General features: G+C 35.7%; 1 protein-coding gene across 1 annotated transcript in view; it reads left to right on the top strand.

Moving 5' to 3' along the window:
• Window positions 1–3,801: 3,801 nt before the first annotated feature.
• LOC121330422 (C-Jun-amino-terminal kinase-interacting protein 1-like) overlaps window positions 3,802–19,117 on the top strand; it is a 38,782-nt gene continuing 23,466 nt past the window's right edge. Inside the window, exon 1 of the mRNA XM_041276942.1 lies at window positions 3,802–4,016. Within this exon, the coding sequence (XP_041132876.1) occupies window positions 3,934–4,016 (83 nt within the window). The 5' untranslated portion in view covers window positions 3,802–3,933. The remainder of the gene's footprint in view (window positions 4,017–19,117) is intronic.

The raw sequence follows: 19,117 nt of genomic DNA, 5'->3' as shown, positions 1-19,117 counted from the left end.
CAAAGGTGTGATATGCAGTCCTGGGTCGTCTTGGCCTGCTTTTCATGTTATGGTCTCCTATAAGGTACAACCTGCAGTATGTGTTGGCAGGGATTTTTGTTGCTGATGTATCTTTTTCATGTATACATATACAGTAGTCTCTACATATTGGAACACCTCCTAACAGAACACCCTTTGGATGGCGAAGCATTAAGGTTGCCACACACTAGTCGCAATGGGATTTTTTGTTGAGTGACAAGATTTTGCTGCCCAAAGGTACCACCAAATGTTACTGTCAGGACACTGCACTCTGATTGGTTATGATAGTATTGTTGATAAAACAGTTAATAATCCTCTCCCAACACCGAAACCCTAAACCTAAGGTCAGTATCCTATATTGCAGCCCTTACACATCTAAAGTAGTTCATGTTTGGCAGTGAAGAAGCGTATTTGTTTCTTTAAAAAAAAGCGAGTGGAGGTGAGGACTTCCTCAGTTGTCCTGACAGGAACATTTCGTGGTACCTTTGTAGGCACTGCCAAGATTTTTCCTTCGCCTTTGTAAATACTGCTTCACCCTACCCTGCTGGACCACGTGCATTGAAGCTGTTCTCTGATTGGTTAATTCCCTAATTGTCACATTGGATAGAAGCATTTAATGTTAGGTTTTAACTAAAAAAAAAATAGTTCTAAAACAAAAAGTTGGTCAAGTCTATGGAAAATACTTGAGAGGCTAGGCTTTCATACAAAACACATTATATAAACCCAAGTGGAATTTGTGTGGCCTTTTTACATTTACTAAGCCTTTAAGCACCATATCCTGTATTGGAAAGGTGTTTTCCTTTCATTCGTTCAAGGCTGAATTCAGATACCAATTAAGAGACTGCAGACCAGTGTTTTACTGCTTTCCTTTTTTAATCTATACAGTAATAAGGTAAGCACAGAGAAAGAAAGACTGGCAGGTGGAGGCACACAGCAATAGGCAACAAGATTTTAGTCTTTGCATCTACTGAATAATTTAGTTGTAATACATTAGCTATGTCACTAGAGGCCCTTGTCACCTTGAGATCAAATACTACTGCATTTGCTGTTTTAATAATGTGTTCACCGATTTATAAAGTCACATTTAAACATCCCAGCTGGAAAAATGGATGTGTATGGAGTTGAAGTTCTGTGGGATTCAATATACCCCTTATTGGCAATTCATATTTCATTAATATAAATTTGCATTTATTAAGTTGGCATAACATTTAGTATAATAAAGCTTCCAGAACAAGAATGCTGAATTCATATTCATAGCTCACTCCAGGGTTTTGATGTGGTGGTTTGGAATGCCTGTAGTAAATTTAATGTATTCTAATGAGCATTGACTTCCAACACCTCTTTCAGTATTAAAAAGTAATTAACAATCAATATTTTATATAGTGCCTTTCATAGTGACCACCATCACAAAGCGCTTTACAAGATAGTGGGGAACAATGCATAATACATTAAATACAGTGAAATACAAGGCATAGTACATTAAATACAAACAGAATAAAAATAGAGCCCATTCATGATATAGAATTACAGAAAGGTTTCTACAGTATTTTCACACATGTTGAATGTTATGAACCATCCATTTCTTATACATTTGAAAAGAAAGCAAATGTAAACTTTTCTTTATATATATATATATATAGATATATATATATATATATATATATATATATATATATATATATATATATAAGAACAAAAATGATTGTCCCTAATAAAATACCTTAACTATATAGAAACAGGAAATATATTCCCATGGTTTGCAAGGACCAGTGTATTAATTGAATACTTTACAGGGCAGGACGCAGCTTGCAAACTACTTGCTTTCCTCATACACCCCAGAGATCTGCCCAGCAGATATGAAATAAGAGAAGAAGGACGTGTCTCTGCCTTTGGGGTTCAGAATGTTTAAACACTGTTGGCAGCTAGTAGCTAAAGAGCAGCCTAATAACCGTTGCAGAAGAGACGCAGTCTATGTTTAAATGTTAGATTCGTTTTGCTTATTTCTTTATAAAGCTACATTTAAAAAAAATATATATTGCGTTTAATTAAAACCAACAGCTGATTTGGGAATAATTAAGTCTATGTTTTTTTAATCAATTATCAACAAATGCCAGTGGGAAATTGAATTGATAAAGAAGGTGGAGCAGTGTTAATGATTAACTGTTCATCTGAACAAAAGAGAATTAGAACAGCATCATCAGATTGTTTGCATTATATTCATTTGTAACAGTTTAGAAAACAGGATTTATCATCCAAGGCAATTTCTTTCACATTATGGTACACAGTGACACAGTGTATTTGAGAACAAAATGACTATCAAAAGCATCAATAGGTTGAAAGATGTGATCATTTTACTTCAGTCCTAAATGTTAACATCTTTTACTAGGGACCTTGAGCTTAATTGATTCTTACAGTAAATGGTGGAAAAGGCAGAATTTAGAACTGTGCAAAAATAAGAATTTGTTAGAGGTAAAAAAAAAAAAGTACATGGGATGAAACAGTATAATCTGCCCCCTCCCCTTTTTTTCAACTGGTATCCCTGTGCCCTGAAATGTTCCTCTGTGTGTTCTGGGGCCATCACTTGTATGTCTCATCAATGAGACAGTGGCTTATTGCCTGAGGCAAGCGATGTCAGTCAGCGCAAGCTTCAGAATAGTCAACGGCTTCCCAGTCTTGACATCTGGTGTCATAAATTATTAATCGAATGCATGCGTAGAATTTTGTTTAATCATCCTTATTATTGTCTCATATTCTTATTATCCAATTAGAGACCGCTAATAGGGGGCTAAATATCAATCATGCACTTGTAAATCACTGAATACCATACAATCATATTAGTGCAATTTAAATCTGAAAAAAAATATTGTTCGGCAATAAATAAATAAAATAATTAAATCTGGGCTTTCACTATATATATATATAAACTTAATTTATAGTTTTAAAATACATATATTTAACAAGGTATAGTAAAATGCTGTTATTATAAATGTAAATCGTATTAGAAATCCAGTAATGGTATTCAGACACTGTAATGTCATGTTCTGCCACTTGTTTTAAGGGTCTGCAGTCACACGGGGAGGAGGGGATCAGCTGTTTCCTTGGTTACCAAACAGGGTGGAGAGGTAAATAGGTCAATCAGTCGAGGTGACTGGTGAATAACATTTTAAATTATAACTGACGTTATCTGGTTGTGAATTACCGATGACAGATTAAAATTGACACGCAACTGCAATCTGCTGCTGCAGAAAGAGATGCTGATGGATACTGGTTTGAAGATATCAAGTATAGCATTCTTTCATTCATTCATTTATTTGGAATGTGTGTGAGCTATTGGTGTAAGATACAGCCTTTGCCTGTTTGTCCGAAGTCAAACAATTATCAAACTAACAATTTAAGGTCATTCTTTGTAAATACAAATAATGTTATACATATATAGGTTTAATAAATTATCAAAAATGCCTAAATAAAGTTCAATTGAATGACAAAACGCGTAACGGACTAGATGTATTTGATGTTTCTACCATATTTACATACATGTACATACCTTGATGTTTGTTTTCATTTCGATACATACTGGTGGTAATAGTAATAATAATAATAATTATTATTATTATTAAGGTGACACGTTTGCTTTTTTTTTTTTTTTTTTTTTTTTTTAAACCAGTAATAGCTTGTATTTTTAACATCCTGGCTTCTTTTGAATGCGTTGGTTCTCATAATATTTTTTAGGCGAACCATGCTCCTAAATCTACAGTAGACGACGTCTGCCAGTGATTCATAGTTCAGAAACGTGCACCTCTCAGCTCTCACTGTCTCAGCCTCTCTGCCTCTCCTCCCTCCACCTAGCTGGGCTTTGCATCTCCGCATCACTAAAGACTCTCCTGGAGGTAACGCATGGATTTGTAGGGAACGAGAATGGCGGATAGAGAAAAAATAAACCCTTCTCCATCTGGATCCCCTTTCTTGGGACTGCAGGCTGCACCGCCTCTTAATTTCAGGTACCTGGTTTGGAAATCCATACGCAGATTTTATTGTGACAAAGAGCGTTATCCGGTTGTGAATTACCGATGACAGATTAAAATTGACAAGCAACAGCAATCTGCTGCTGCAGAAAGAGATGCTGATGGATAGTGGTTGGAAGATATAAAGTATAGCATTCTTTCATTCATTCATTTATTTGGAATGTGTGAGCTGTTCCAAGGCTAATATTACAGGGAAACCTTCATTATCTGTATTGCATTGTATACGTGTGTAAGTAGTGTACAGGGCGTAGCCAGTTTTCGTCAGGTAAATAGCTGGAATGGCCCTTTGCTATATTGTTGTATTTTTTTTTTTTCTTCAGTGTGATTAAAAAAAAAAAAAAAAAAAAAAAATGACGGGGTTTTTCAGACATTTATTGGGGGCGAAATCAGCACATTGTTCTGATGACAAAACGTGAATATAGCGCGAGGTCTGCATAATTGCGTCATTTGTTGTTGGTGAGGACACGTTTTACATCTTTGCTAAATTCTTAATTAAATAAATCCATGCTTAAAAAAAACAAACAAAAGTAACCCATCACTTTTATTTTAATAAGGCATTCAAATGTAACGTAGAAAAAATATTATAATGATACATTTTATTCAACTGGTTGTTTTCTATGTAATCAAACAAAACAGTGTTCAGTTTTTTTTTTGGTTGTTTTTTTTAAAGCAAATGCGTTTTAAACAATATATTATTTAGAGTAAATGATATCAACATGATTGGTCCCTTTAGCAATGTTGAATACTGTAATTGCATCCTGTTTTTTAATCAACTCTACTCTACAGTATATTTATTTGGGAGGTCTTCCTCAGGAAGGAATGTAATTCGCGTTTGACATTTGCAGAAATGCAGTCTAACCTGTAAATATTATTATCCCCAGTACTGCTACTCTGTATCAGTAATCTCTTTCTTTCCTGACAACAAGTTACAGCCTTAGAACTCTGATAAGAAACCATTTTTCAGTGCAAGACCAAGGTGTTCAGCTTCAGACCCCCTTTTCAAATAAACAATACTTTTATCTGGCTGTCACAGTAGATTCACTATTTGAAAATATTAGTTTATTCTTTAATAAGACAACAGGGCGTATAGTATGCAAAACCCAATTGTACAATGGGTGCTTTGAGAATTGGAGACAGGGAAAGGGAGGTGTTTCATTGTGCTGCATTGTGTAGTTTGTTTAAAAAAAAAAAAAAAAAAAAAAAAAAAAAAAACCTGGAGGGATAATGTACTTTATAAATCCTTTCTGTTTTCGCAGGCTTTCAATTTTATTTCAATTTGAAATTGTCATTGCTATGGTAAGAAGGATATACAGTAGGTAAACAATGTATGTCACACTTTATAGTTTTGGTTATATCTAGAAATTCTTACATCATTCTTGTGAAACTTGGTTAGGACCGTGTTTAGCATAAGTTATTCAGGGTACCAGCACCTGGGGCTACAGTGTATAGAAGAGTATGCCTACTTACAGCACATCTCATTTTTATATGCATATGCGGTGAATGTAGGACATGATGATCTACCTTTCATTACACTGATACTGTAGTTTAAAGTTAACCAGATTGATTCTGTATAAACAAGACAGACTTAGCAAAGCATGCTTGCACGTTGGTGACTTTTTGTTTTTTTGTTTTCCTTTTCAAGCTCTACGCAGTAACTTTTTTGACCTCCTGCACCAACAGAATTTCAGCGTCAGACATCTGTTGAGTTGTTTTTATTTACAGTCAAATTGATGGCCAGTTTTTCCAGTGCATTGCCAACCACTACAAAACATGAACGTGTTGTTAATGGCAGCGTTCAGCGAACCTTACAAGCACATAAATGGCAGCTGCATGAAAAGGGTGGGCTTTTATTGACAGGTGTATATTTTAGTGGTTAAATTGTAATAAAACTACAGCTGTCATTGCACACTAATTCTGTTCTATCTTCCATACAGCATGCGTGCTTTCGTGTATTTAAAAGACTAGCTTCTTGTGTTTAAACCCGAGTCCTGTCACCTCACAGCTGATTTCCTTGTTGAGGACTGAAGCCATCCCCACTTAGACTTAACCTATAGTTGATTTACAAGAGTAAGGTTGATTAAGAAGAGTAAGATAGCTCAATAACACTACTGCGCCAGTGTCTTGACCTTTGTAAGCTATTGAGTTTAGAATCCCAGACATCTCCAATCTTTTTTAGTCATGGTTTTTTTTTTTTTTTTGTAATACATTGCAATGAGATAATGCAACTTACTGCTTTAGTTGATGTAATAAAGTCAACAGAGCATGCATGTGTTATTTGCTGCTGGGCGAACGGTGCTAAACAAGTGTACAGAGAGTACTCTACCGACATACCAATCTGTAAATACAGAAAAAAATGAAATAATAAATCCTCCAACAAATGTTAGTGCTACCATCTAAATCACTCTTCTTATGTTGATGGAATACTTGCAGAAACTTGAGTGATACAATTGCCTATTGAGCCACACTGCTGAATTTCACTGTGTTAACTCTAGAAAATACCTTTAATTTTTACAAAAGATATAATGCTTAAAAGCTTTCAGCCTACACTGATATTGTGTTAGCTCTTGTGGGCTGGGTATTAAATGCGGCAGCAGCTTCTCACAGACAGGGATGATCCACTATCTGCTCAATATATCCTTTAAAAGTAACGTGGAGAGTTGAATCATAATGTTTTATGAAACAGATTAATTGGATAATTGATTGTTAATGGGAACATCAATCTTTAGAAGATTCACATCTGTGCTTAGCGGCAAATCAAGTCTGACTCTGATTGTCAGTTCTGTACACCTTATAAAATAACGCTCCAAAAGTCAAACTTTTGCAAAGAACCATATAAGAGATTATGATTCTGACAGTCGACTTAACAGGTCTGGTAAAAATAGACATGGGCATTCATTAAAACCCCCTTATTATAATAAACAGAAATGGCAAAGAAAAAAAATCAATAAATCAAAAGTAAACAATGACACTTAAAAACAAAAAAATTCCCTTGCAAAGAAGCTGTACTGTTGGGGTAAGAGAAAACATTTACCAGTATAAAACCAACTGCAAGCTTGTATCTCTGTCAATGTGTTATAATATGTGTAATATTTGAAAAACCACAGTCTACTATCTAATACCGAAGTGTGGGATTAACTTTTAGCCCCATTACCAGTTTAATATATGAACTTCCTAAGACAATAAAAGCTTCCTGAGGGAAAAAGGTGTATTAGCATGCACAACAAGCCATGAAAGCCTAGCATGATCCAGACTTCTGTCTAGACAGGTGTTCTCACTTTACAATTTCTAGTCTACTGCCATAATTTAGAATGTCATGAATTTATATAATTAAAAACATGGTGATTTGAAAGCACTGAACTCACTCAAGCAGATGACTGTGGGTGAGAACATAAACTGGGATCCCAAATATTGTTTCACAACTGTGCTAGACCCCTGACATAATAATTGAAATCATTTTTATTAGTACATGGTCTTCTCTGAGAAACTGGGAATGCATTAAGTGGCAATGCTTACATTGTGATAATAATGCATACATGTTACATGGTAACTATGATATAAGTACAGTGTTTTGGACACAATGCATTTAACACAGTGTCTATAAACCCTCAGAACATTATATAAGGTACTGCAGATAAAGACTAATTCTTTCAGCAGCTCTGAATAGTCTACTGTCAGCCATAAAACCTCAGAAGAGGAAATATCATTTTCATCTTTTTTTACAGTCAAATGAAGTGAATTGGTTTTAGCAGTGTAGAACGGGCGACTGTATTTTTTATTTAAATTGTTAATTTTAATATTAATGGGGCTGTGTATTAAAATTCAGTTAATAATATATGATACTGAGGTGCAAATATCCGCTGTTCTACAGCAGTGAAGATACTGTGACGTGTGTTAACTTATTACTGCACGTCAAAATAGAAGCAATGCAGTATAATTGAATTGGGGCCAATTGTACCTGAATTACAGTGTCAGACTCTCTCTGTCCAGTTTTGTTTCATGTTATCAATATGAAATATTGTGACATGGCTGTAAGGGCTGTGTTACTGAATGTGTACATGCACTGCCGATACTGCATACAACACATTTTAAGAAGAATTAAAATACTTATCTTGGAATGTCCTGCCTTCTGATTGGCTGCTGACATTCTGAACCCATATGGTTAAAACAGTACAACCTATGGTTCAGATCCTATTTCATTCAGTAAAAGGAAAGATCTATATCCATAATGAAACATTATATCAGTGCAATAATAAACTTGAAGGTGGGAGTGATACTGATATTATTGCTTGTGGAATGTGGAAATTGACAAGGTTGTTGTGGAATAGTTTTATTCCACCAGAGACTGACTGAATATATTTCAAAAAAATGTTTTTAAGAAACTAATGCATTCCACAATTTTCAACTGGATGTTTTAGCAAGTCAGTAACACTTATTGTATTATGATTATTATTACGCTGAATGCATTAGCAGTGCCGTTAGAGACAGAGACTCAAGGTTTATTAAAATTTCAATCCCATTATCACGTTTAGAAATTGCAATCAGATTGAAGAACCGCATCACCCTGGACAGATCATTGCTTTGCTGGCCTTTCCCGAAGAGAGATGTGTTTCACGGCATCTCAGGCAGAAACAGAGAGGCGAGGCAATGTCAACTTATATAAAACATAATTGCGAAAACAAAATATGTTACTCAGAAATACTTGTAAACATGTTCCTGTAGTCTACAGCCAATCCTTCACCGATTGATTGAGGTAAAAATATCTAGTATCCAAAGTGGGGTCGTGAACTAAACTGCCCACATTTCATTGAGGTAATGGACAGAAAGCAGTGCCAGATAATGGACTATGTGGATAATTGTGCTCTATGCTTCCGGGAGCCATGGTTGTTAACTTGTCCTGCTCCACTGTCTGGAAGAAATGAGCCGAGCACTCGTAAACACTCCTAAAAACAAATGAACCAGAAAAAAAAAAAAAACTTTTTAGTGCATAGTCATACAGTAAGCAAACTGACACCCCATCATATTAACACCAATTGTCTGTACTGTACTAATATTGGTAAAGAAAAAAAATAACTTATTGTTTGGCTATGTAGAGGCTAGAATGAATCCCGTGTGGGTTTGTGGGTGTTACCATCACATATGGCCTGTTTGTTCTGGGTAAGTAATGTCTAAATCAAGAAAATCTTATGGGATCCTTGTTAGAAATGCCATTGGTAGACACCCAGAGCCATTCGTTATTAGGTACTTCAAATTATAGGGGTATCTATAATCCCTAAAGGGCATTTGATGATGTTATTAAAAATATTAAAACTAATTCTACAATCATAGCCATATTGTAATAGGCATTGCCGTTTTTTTAAACAAGAATTAAAGGAAATCTACTGAATGAGTTATCAAACAAGTTTCCTGTTGTCATAAAGCAAGGTGTTAGAACTCTGAAGTCCATTTGTATATGCAGTTTTTACCAATTTCCAAAGCTTTATCAGTGATGTACATCAATATTTTCTTAATAACAATCAGTTATATAATGATGTATAATCACACCAGTAACCTGTAGAAGCAGGGAGGATACATTACTTACACATCCCAGAGATTGTCTCTTCAGGTTACACTGGCAAAGCAATGGTGAGTCAACAACGGTATATGGAGCAGAGTGATCAGCATTATAATGGTCACCCAAATTTATAGCCACTCATAACAGAAACTATTTAAAGAAAAACTACTAAGGAGAAATCATTTTACATTGCAGGTTGAATAACTTTTCAATCCAACCAGTCTTTAGCTGTGCTGAATTAAACTTCCATTGGGATTGCTTCCTAATGGCTGCCCAGAGCATCTCTCTTTTCCCTGAGCGCGATATTGAATTTTCTTTCTGGTAGCAGCTGATACTGAGAGTTCTGTGAGGTGTGTAACCTTTTACTCTCCTGACTGCATCGATCTCAGTCAGTGGTGGGCAATAAAGTAAAGAAGAAAAGACCACAGAGAGAAGTGTAGCAGTATTGGGATGCAGTCATTGTGTTTAGTTAAACAAAATGGTGGCAGTATTTGGTGTTTTATCCCATTTTCTGGGAGCGCAGTAACCTGAAACTTTGTTGGTATTTTACCAACCCATGTAGGAAGCAGCCTGCCATCTCTCAAAAGATTTTACATGGGGAGTGGATAGAGGTTGGTATTCCCCTGGAGGAATCAAAGGGTATACTCACTCCTGACAAGGTGACTGAAATCATTATGATCTTAACCATCCATAGGTCATAAATTGGGGCAAGCCATACGTTCATTCTGAGAGACCCAAGTGGCCTGCTGTTCATTAGACAGAAAGGCAGAATATAGCAGACATGTGACAGGTGACGGTTCTGACAAGAGTCTGCCTGTTGGATAAACTATGTACGGCTTTGTTCCAAAAAGAAATTCAACTTTTTTATTTTTTATTTTTAGGCTCATTATAATGAAAGAGCAGCCCGACTGTGATGTAACCAGATGTTACTAAAGACCTCTGCTGGTTTTCATTATGAAAATAACACCAGGCAAAAGGAAGACTTGGTTTCACACTGTGAATTCAGTGTCAGAGAGAAATAACACTATGGGGGGGATTTCTAAACCATCAGCCATTCTGCCAAGCCGTGGGTCACAGAAAAGTCTCTGTGTTGCATGGCATGAGTCACTATTTTCTTGTTGTCTTCCAGTTTTTTTTTTACGCCTCTGCCATTTTGATTTTTGTTAGAATGTTAGAATGTTGAAGATACAAAATGAATGCATGCTCATTGAGTGTCCTTCAAAAGATTCTAAGATGTACTGGGAAAGTTGTTTTTCAATGTCCCTTGAGCACTCAAACTCAGCAGATTTCGCAAACATAATCGCTATATCCAACAAGGTAAGTTCATTATTGAGATTTATGTGAGTTATTAATTCTCGAGCTTCGTATTGCCATCAGTACTATAGTTGGTCTAAGAAACCTTTTGATTTGTGAGATGCCGTGGCTAGAAAGATTAGATTTCACTTAAAATGAGGACATTGGTTGTGGAGCTACAACATTAATTGATCTTGGGCTGCGTACAGTACTGTGTAAGATCATGTTTTATATGAGGAAACTCTAAGCTTTTGTCCTCTGGTGTTTAAAACCAACTTTTAACTCTAGGTAAAGCATGACAAGATACCGACACAAAAATGTTACATTTATTCAAACATAAAGTTAGTTAGTTAGGGAGCATAATTCATGAAAAGTTTCTCTGTTGCACCATCACATAAATCATAACAATGTCTTTCTCATAATTAGGGCAGATGATTTAACCCCTGTGATCTTCTAGATTCCATTTAAAACACATTTTTTGACTGGTCTCAGGGGAGTTCCAAACTGTTTATCTGCTAATGTCTCATAGAGTAGCTAATGGTATATTACTATACTATTAGCAGTCTACATGCATGTATAGGCATACATTGCTCTGAGAATTTCTATTTTGTACGCATGACATTTAAGAAAAAGACGTACAATATTTTTGACCACCAGGTGGTGCCAAATGGAAAGTATGCCTTTCCAACTAGGCTCTCAGTTACTTAACTATACCCTTAATTGAACTGATAATTTGCTTAATTAGACCTTTTTACTTGTTTTCAGCTCTTAAACAGTTGCAGATTTCAAGTTAGCTATAACATTTTATAAGTAACTTGAACTCTGAAAACAATTTAAAAAAGGGTGAATTAAGCAAATTATCAGTTCAATTAAGGTCTAGTTCCTCTGTTCCTGTTCTGAATTACATGGTAAACTTTCAAATTAGTTAATTAGTTTTGGGAATTAGGGGTGTTCAGATAGTCGTACAAGTAATTACCTTTAAGAAATGTGAAGCTTTTAGGTATTAATTATACGGAATAAAGCAACAGAAAACAATGCAGTTCCTTGGTTTCCCTTGTTTGCACAATTATTGAGTTTTAATCAATAACAATCTCACAGTGTTAATTAATATAGAGCCTGTCCTGATCAAACTAAAACTAATTTATATTTTTAAGCTGTTCTTTGTCTTACCTTTCTTTTATACTTTTGATATGAAATCATTTTGATTTCATTTTTTTCAGAAATGCTTAATCACTACAGTGGAATTGTCCTGAGCAAGACGTGGTTTCTGATTAAACTCAACAAAGAAATAGATATCCCAGTTTCCACAGCAGTAGCTTATGTGACGAATCAGTATGGCAGTGAAAATATCAGCACTCAGGGTGAGAGGAAAGTTTGCTTCCAGTTGTCTTTTAGAACGTTCAATGTGGAAGTTTATTAATTATTATAATTGTTATTCTTATTGAACGGATGTATTTAAAAACTGCTGACAAATACTTCTTAATGGTAGTTGCTCGGATAACAAGACCACCAAGATGGTTTACAAGGCACTTGTAGATGTAAAATAACTATTATTTTAGAGGGCTTGGATATGTTCGATTTGACAGCATCACTCAGATCTCCGTAAGCCTGCTGTTTCATGCCCAGTGTTCTAATTGGGCTACTTTCCCCACTGTATCAGCAGAATGCCACTAAGATAGTGTCAGTAGTTAATGCATTATGGACAAAAACAACTTGAATAACAGAATCAATTGCACGTGTAGACTCGGTTGTCTAAAAAAACTAAAAAACATGTTGTAAGAGTTAGTTATTTTATGCATTTAAATAAAAGTACTGTATTTTTAAATGGAGCCTTTTTTTGCGATTGCTGCAGTGCTTACTCCCAAGACACAAAGGCACACAGTATTCAATTTGACAACTGAAATTTGTCTGCTAGATTTTCATCCCAAGAGCTATTATAGGAAAAAATAAAGTCACTCGGGTTCACCCACTACCGCAGAGTAATAACAACAAGCACTGCTTCATGCTTCGATTTGTATCTTTTCAGAGCCATGTGTATCTATTAAAGAATCTCAAAGCCAATAAAGACCGTCTCATTGAATCCACCCATGTTTTTTTTTTTTTTATCACAGGCTGAAATTGGTTGGTTGAATTGTCTGGACCATGTCTGGGGTTGAGGGGTGTGCACATCAGGGAAAAGTGCACATGAAGAATGTTAATTTAGATTAGATGCCTTTGGCATGCCTGATGATCACTTGGTAGCATTTCCATTGTGCACCCTGAGTTCATCTGGGCACTGCATGGAGTACATGCTGGACACTCTTCAACTCCACATCATTTGTGGCAAACCCATGTTTTACAGCTGCGAATATTACTGACTATGGACGCTCTTGACGCTCTGTTTTTAATAAATTTAGTTTTTCAATTTTGTAATATCATTAACCTCTTTACCTGTAATCTTCTGTTTCTGGCACCAGTATGCTCTCTGCATTAGAAATAGTTTTGAAACTGCTATAGGCATACTGCAATTCATCTGTGTACATTACTGATGTTTCGTTGTTTTGCACTGGAAACCTTGCTCAGCTATACTGTGTGATCTTAGGTTAGACTACTTTATCTCCCTGTGACTGCCCAGGGGAAATCACATTCAAATACCAGAAGCTGCATTCCCATCACCCATAGTAGATATGTCGTCTGTGTGCCCTCTTAATTAATTCTGATAAAACAGGATAATCCATGTTTTCTGGTTATGAGATTTAGATAGCTCATTAATTAAAAGTGGTGGAAAAACATAACCTGAATCTTGTTTTTTTAAATTTATCAATTCATTTTCAAGCGACACTGCTGTGCAATACATTTATACAGTGCTATCCCGAGGAAATAAAATATTATGGCACGCCAAGATTTTCAGCATGGGGAAAATATATATATTTTCCATGGCCTTAAAAAATATTGATTTCTTTCCAACTTTTTAAAATAAAAAAACCCTTTGCTGTATTGACCTGGAGTTTTTGAACCTTAATGCCAAACAAATAGAAACTGACAGCTCGGGAATCTTTCCATTAAGATGAAGTGAATCCTGATGTTTTCACAAGCTGATAATAAGTTGAATGCATTACTTTTTGTTATGTTTTGATGTTTATGTGGCGTGACAGTACTTTCAGCATTTATTGTCTGTCCTGGAACCACGTTTCTCCTCAGCCTGCCTTTCTTCCTTATATAACTGTCTGACAATCTCACAGAAACCGTCTTTGTAAACAGTTTAATTGCTTAATGCGAAGCTACATAGTTTTCTGTATACTGCAGCTGTCACTTAAACAATGTGCCCTTCAAAAAAAAAGAACTTAGAGAGAGAGAGAGAGAGAGAGCGATATTTAACAAAACAACAGGTACAGAGTGGTGTCTTAGAAGAGTGCTAACCTATGCTTTGTTTTATTACCTTATTAGTTTTAGCTTTGTTAACATGAGAATCATTTGGCCCTTCACGTTTGTTTACGTTAAATTGGAATATGCAAGTATTTCAAATACAGTGCAGCTGCATCCTTGAAGCTTTGCAGTAGGTCACATGGTTTGATTGCAAGTAGACTGGATTAGGTACTAGGAACCACCACATATTCCAAATTGAAGTGTAAAATAACAACAAATAAGCATCCACAGAAGGTCCAGTTATAACATTGCTAGTGCTAATAAGTGCTAGTCCTTTTAGGATCTTGGTTGGCAGTGATTTTAGGTCACAGTACATAGTTGTTTTGCAAACCCATCTGATAAACTCATGTTACTATTTTCTTGGTGTACCTTCTTGAGTTACAGAATTCATGTCTGAAGCGCTGTCTGTTAAGACACAATACACAATTCTCAATTCATTGAACATTATTTTCATTATGATACTGAGAACTGGGAATGTCTTGAAAGGTTTGATGATATCGAGTTCCCTATGCATGATTTACAGGGATGAATTTTTCTGCTGATATTCTTGTGCAATGTTATACATGAGAAGAGAACAAGGAGAGAGGAAGAACCATTGAACGAATAGTGTTGTGGATTCAGAAATGATCTGAAGCAGACATACAAATGAAGAAATAACATATCTCAACATTAAATTAATAAGGGACGAAATACTGTTAAAGTTTGCTTTGTTACAATATATTTAATTTGGAAAAATGAAAAGGGAAAATGGTTCTTTCTGAGAAAAGATTATCTAACCAATGTCGTGTAAATTATGTCATGTCATGTCATCTTGGTATTGCTGGCATTTCTTATTTTTGTGTTGTTTTTTTGTGTGTATAAATAACATGCTTTGTATCAGCACTTGTTTTCATTCACTTCAGTATTCTACAGTATAAAAATGAGGCTAATATTTCACCAGCTATATGAATAACTGTATTATCCTTATTTTAACATTTCAAAGTGTTGTTTTTTTTATATATATAAATGTTTAATACTGTTAGTTCTTGCTGTTAAATGTGCACATTAACTGAACCTAGGAAAGGGTTCATTTTGAGTTTTGATTTAAATGTGAGAATGTGGACAGAGTGGAGGAAAAACTGTCTTGATTGGTGCGCCCGTCAATGAATGAATTATTCAGTTTGGATTCAGTGGTGCAGGTGTGTGTGTAAAAGGCTGGTCGCCTGTCTGATCATTCTTCTAGAAGCTGGGGCTAAGGAAGGAGCTCTCGTGGTTTTTTTGCCTAACTTTTACATTGCCTTTGGCAGCAAAAGTTTGTTCATGCGTCAAATAGTGTTCTTGTAATGTGAAGGTACTATACTGATGAGGTGTATACTATCTGAAGCCATTTTTTGTGATTTATTGGCTGCATTTCAAAGAGCATAACTGCATTTTATGTATTTCAAAAACAACTTTATTTACATTCAAAAAAGACATAAAGTACAGCCTTAAATCAACTGCAAACACAGCCTGCAATAAATAAAGATGATCGTTCATCACCATAATGTCTTATAAATAGTTGTAAACAGTGTGTATATAATATGTTCAACTGTTTCTGCCTTGATAAATGTGTATAGGTGTTAAGTGCAAATTCTTTGTAAATAAATAAATAAACAGATAAAAAATCATCCACATTTTGGCCAGTTTTTCCTCATTTGTAATTCAAACATTCATTGGAATTATGAGGAGTTTAGAGTCTTCCTAAATCAATTAAGGTAATAAAACATGTTTTATGAACAGTTAAACATATTTGTCATTTACAGCGTTATACTACAAAATGCATCACAAACTAAATTAATAACAAATATGTCCACAAATTAGATAATTTTTTCCTTGATTAAATGGCTGTCGCTGTACAATAATATTCTAAAAGCTGAATCCAAAATACTGTACTGCCATGGATAGATGTGTACTGTCTTCAGTTGCATAAAATTATCATATGAAGACAAGGCAATGGAAATTTGCAATGGCAGGACTTGTATTTGTGGTGTTATTGATAAGCCTAATGAGGCTTTGTTCTCCATATTAAAAATGCTGGGAAGTGAAGTGTTTGGTAGCACTTTAAAGGGATGGCCACAAATCCATTCAAGTAGAATTGCTGTATTCCATTGAAATGTATTATAAAAAAAAGAAAAAAAAAAACAGTTAAACTTCACAATGTGTTGAGAATTCCAACATTTCTGTGATGTCATCCTTTGATCTTTAACTAATTAATTTTCCAAATCAACTGAAAGAATTTCATCTAGTTATTAAAACAACGTAAACCATGAGACTAAAAACACACTGAAGGCAACCCCCCCCCGACAGCTTACTACAACATGACGAATTTATTTTGAGAACCTCTCAGAAAATGTCTTTATATAAAATCCTTTTTTGAAGGCGGCAAGAATATACAGGAAGTAGGTCCAGCCCAAGCACTACAGTATTAAAATGTCCATTATAATTCATATTCTGCTGTACAAGTTGCACAGTGCAGCCATCAATTATCAGCCTACAGTGTAGAATGGGGCACTGTAAGAAAATGCACCAGCAGCAACTGTTTGTGATCAGATAGACTTATTTACAATTTAGTACACTATCTAGCTATCTGACTGAACTTTGTAACATATCTATACGAAACCAATTTGAACATATTTTGTCCAATATTCATTTCTAGCAAGCTACTGTTTAAGACATTTAGATTAATGACTGACTGCGCAGTATTGATTGAGCTCTTGTGCTTTATATACATATTAATATTAAAAGCCCAAGAGCTCAATCAATGTTGTCCAGTATGCCACAATGCATAGATATTGCTTATATAGCTCAAAGCAGAGTCCAAAGTTACAGTTATATAAAATATCAGCATCGTGTTTCAGTGGCTAGCAAGCAGAAAGGGCTTCTGCTGAGTTCTTTTTTAGAAGTATTTCTGGAGCTCAAGTGTATAGAAAGACCATGCTTTGAACAACATCCCATCATCGCAGGACAGAGCAAGGAATTTACCTGGAGACCGTGTCAGTGAGATACAGCGCCGAGGCGGCCGGGAATAATCCTTTAAAGCTGTAATAATCCCCCAAATTAAACGCTAAGAAAGCCAGTGCAATAAAGCTTAAGAAAGCCAGTGCAGTAAAAGCTGAATTAGATGTGGCAGGAGTCAGAATGAAAGCAGTTGAATTGGAAATTATTTTGTAGCTTGAAGTAGCAGCTTAAAGCAGCTGAGCAAAGAAGAATTTGCAAAACAACATGAACCAAACATGAAATGAGAAATAGCTGAAGCACAGCAAGCTACATTTTGCAGTAGAGCACTTGACACTTCACGCCACAGCTTTTGATTGGCAATGCTTTCCAGTATGGTGGTACCACTGAAGCTGGACCTCAATGACCCTTGACTACTTCAATAGTGTCAATCAAAGCCTTCTCAATTGGACTGCTTTAAACCAGTTGCGGATTTGAGGGTCTATCGATCACAGTCAAACAGCAAGCCATCAGCCTGCCACAGCCCACTGCCTGATTGCTAATACTAAGAGTGCAATGGAATGTACACCTATTGGCATTATGATCAGGGAGTTACTGTTGTTTGGTGTGCTTGTAACATATTGATTATATATTTTAAAAGTGATTTTCATTGCATATAACCAGCTGGGCTGGCATGCAGTTATAAGTTACCTTCAGCTAGTTCTGAGGTACTTTGGCACCAAAAATGTAAAAAAAATCACAGCATTCCTTCAATACTTAAATTGGGGGACCAGTGAAAAGCTAGTGCCAATAACAGCCACTCACTTGTTATTGATAGTATCGGTAGTGCAGGTCAGAACTGAAGGCCTTTAAACCAAAATAAGAATCATCTGGTTCCAGTGAGATTCTATTCTCTGAGATATTTTTTTTTCAATTGAGAAAATGTGAGCCAAAAAAACTCTAAAGTGAACCCTGGCAGTGTAGTGAACATGAATGGTGTCAGCATTGAGATAACTCACTCTTATCTCAGTAATGCACTGTCATTGAGATCACATCTATGATCATTCTCCCTTCTCCTTAAAAGACACCAGACTTGCACACAGAAATAGCAAGGTACTGTAATAGACCATCATGTTACATAGATGCTCAGGCAAAAATGCTTTAGTGTCCTTGATTCTGTCTCACGCAAATTATATCTTGTTTAATCAATTTTAATAAAATGTAATAGCTTGGACCCTCAAGCAATGTTCCTTGTTGTATTATTTAATCTTTAATTGAGTAGAACCTTTCCACTAGTTTCTAAGAGATCAAACCTTTTGAAAGTCACACTCAAGCACGATAGGGAACATATCTGGCATGAATTTTAGATAGGGGTGAAAAAAAGATAGTTGGCACTCAATTGACAAGTGCTTTTATCCAACGACAAATGCGTCTACGGGCGTTCTGGAGAACAGACGTTGCTGTAGATTTTCCCTTTCAATTTACCATGTGGTATGCACTGGGCTTCATAGTGGACCAGTGCTGTCCTGCCTGCTCATGGTAGCCCTGCTCCCTGTTGACAGTGTTTTGGCAGGTATTTTTGATAAAATGGCTTAGAGGTGGTACAGAGGCTGCCCATCATTAAACTTTGAGATGCAGAATCCTCAGTGTGATGCAGCTACAGATTGAGCAGTTCTCCTGATCATCCAGGTGCTGGGCTTTTGGAACAGCTTCTTGGCTTTCATTAGCCTGTGCAATTTTTTTTTTTTAGACTGATTCAGCTGAATATTTTAGTGCTATGAGATGAAAGAGATCACAGTTGGTTGTTAATAGCTTTCTAATGACGGCTGAGTTATAAAGACAGGAAAAGTATATTCATAGCAGATATTGCAGTCCA

The sequence above is a fragment of the Polyodon spathula genome, chromosome 17, assembly GCF_017654505.1.
Source record: "Polyodon spathula isolate WHYD16114869_AA chromosome 17, ASM1765450v1, whole genome shotgun sequence".
Classification (NCBI taxonomy): Eukaryota; Metazoa; Chordata; class Actinopteri; order Acipenseriformes; family Polyodontidae; genus Polyodon; species Polyodon spathula.
Note: the sequence above shows the minus strand (reverse complement) of the source record. Positions and strands in the feature narration are given on the sequence as shown.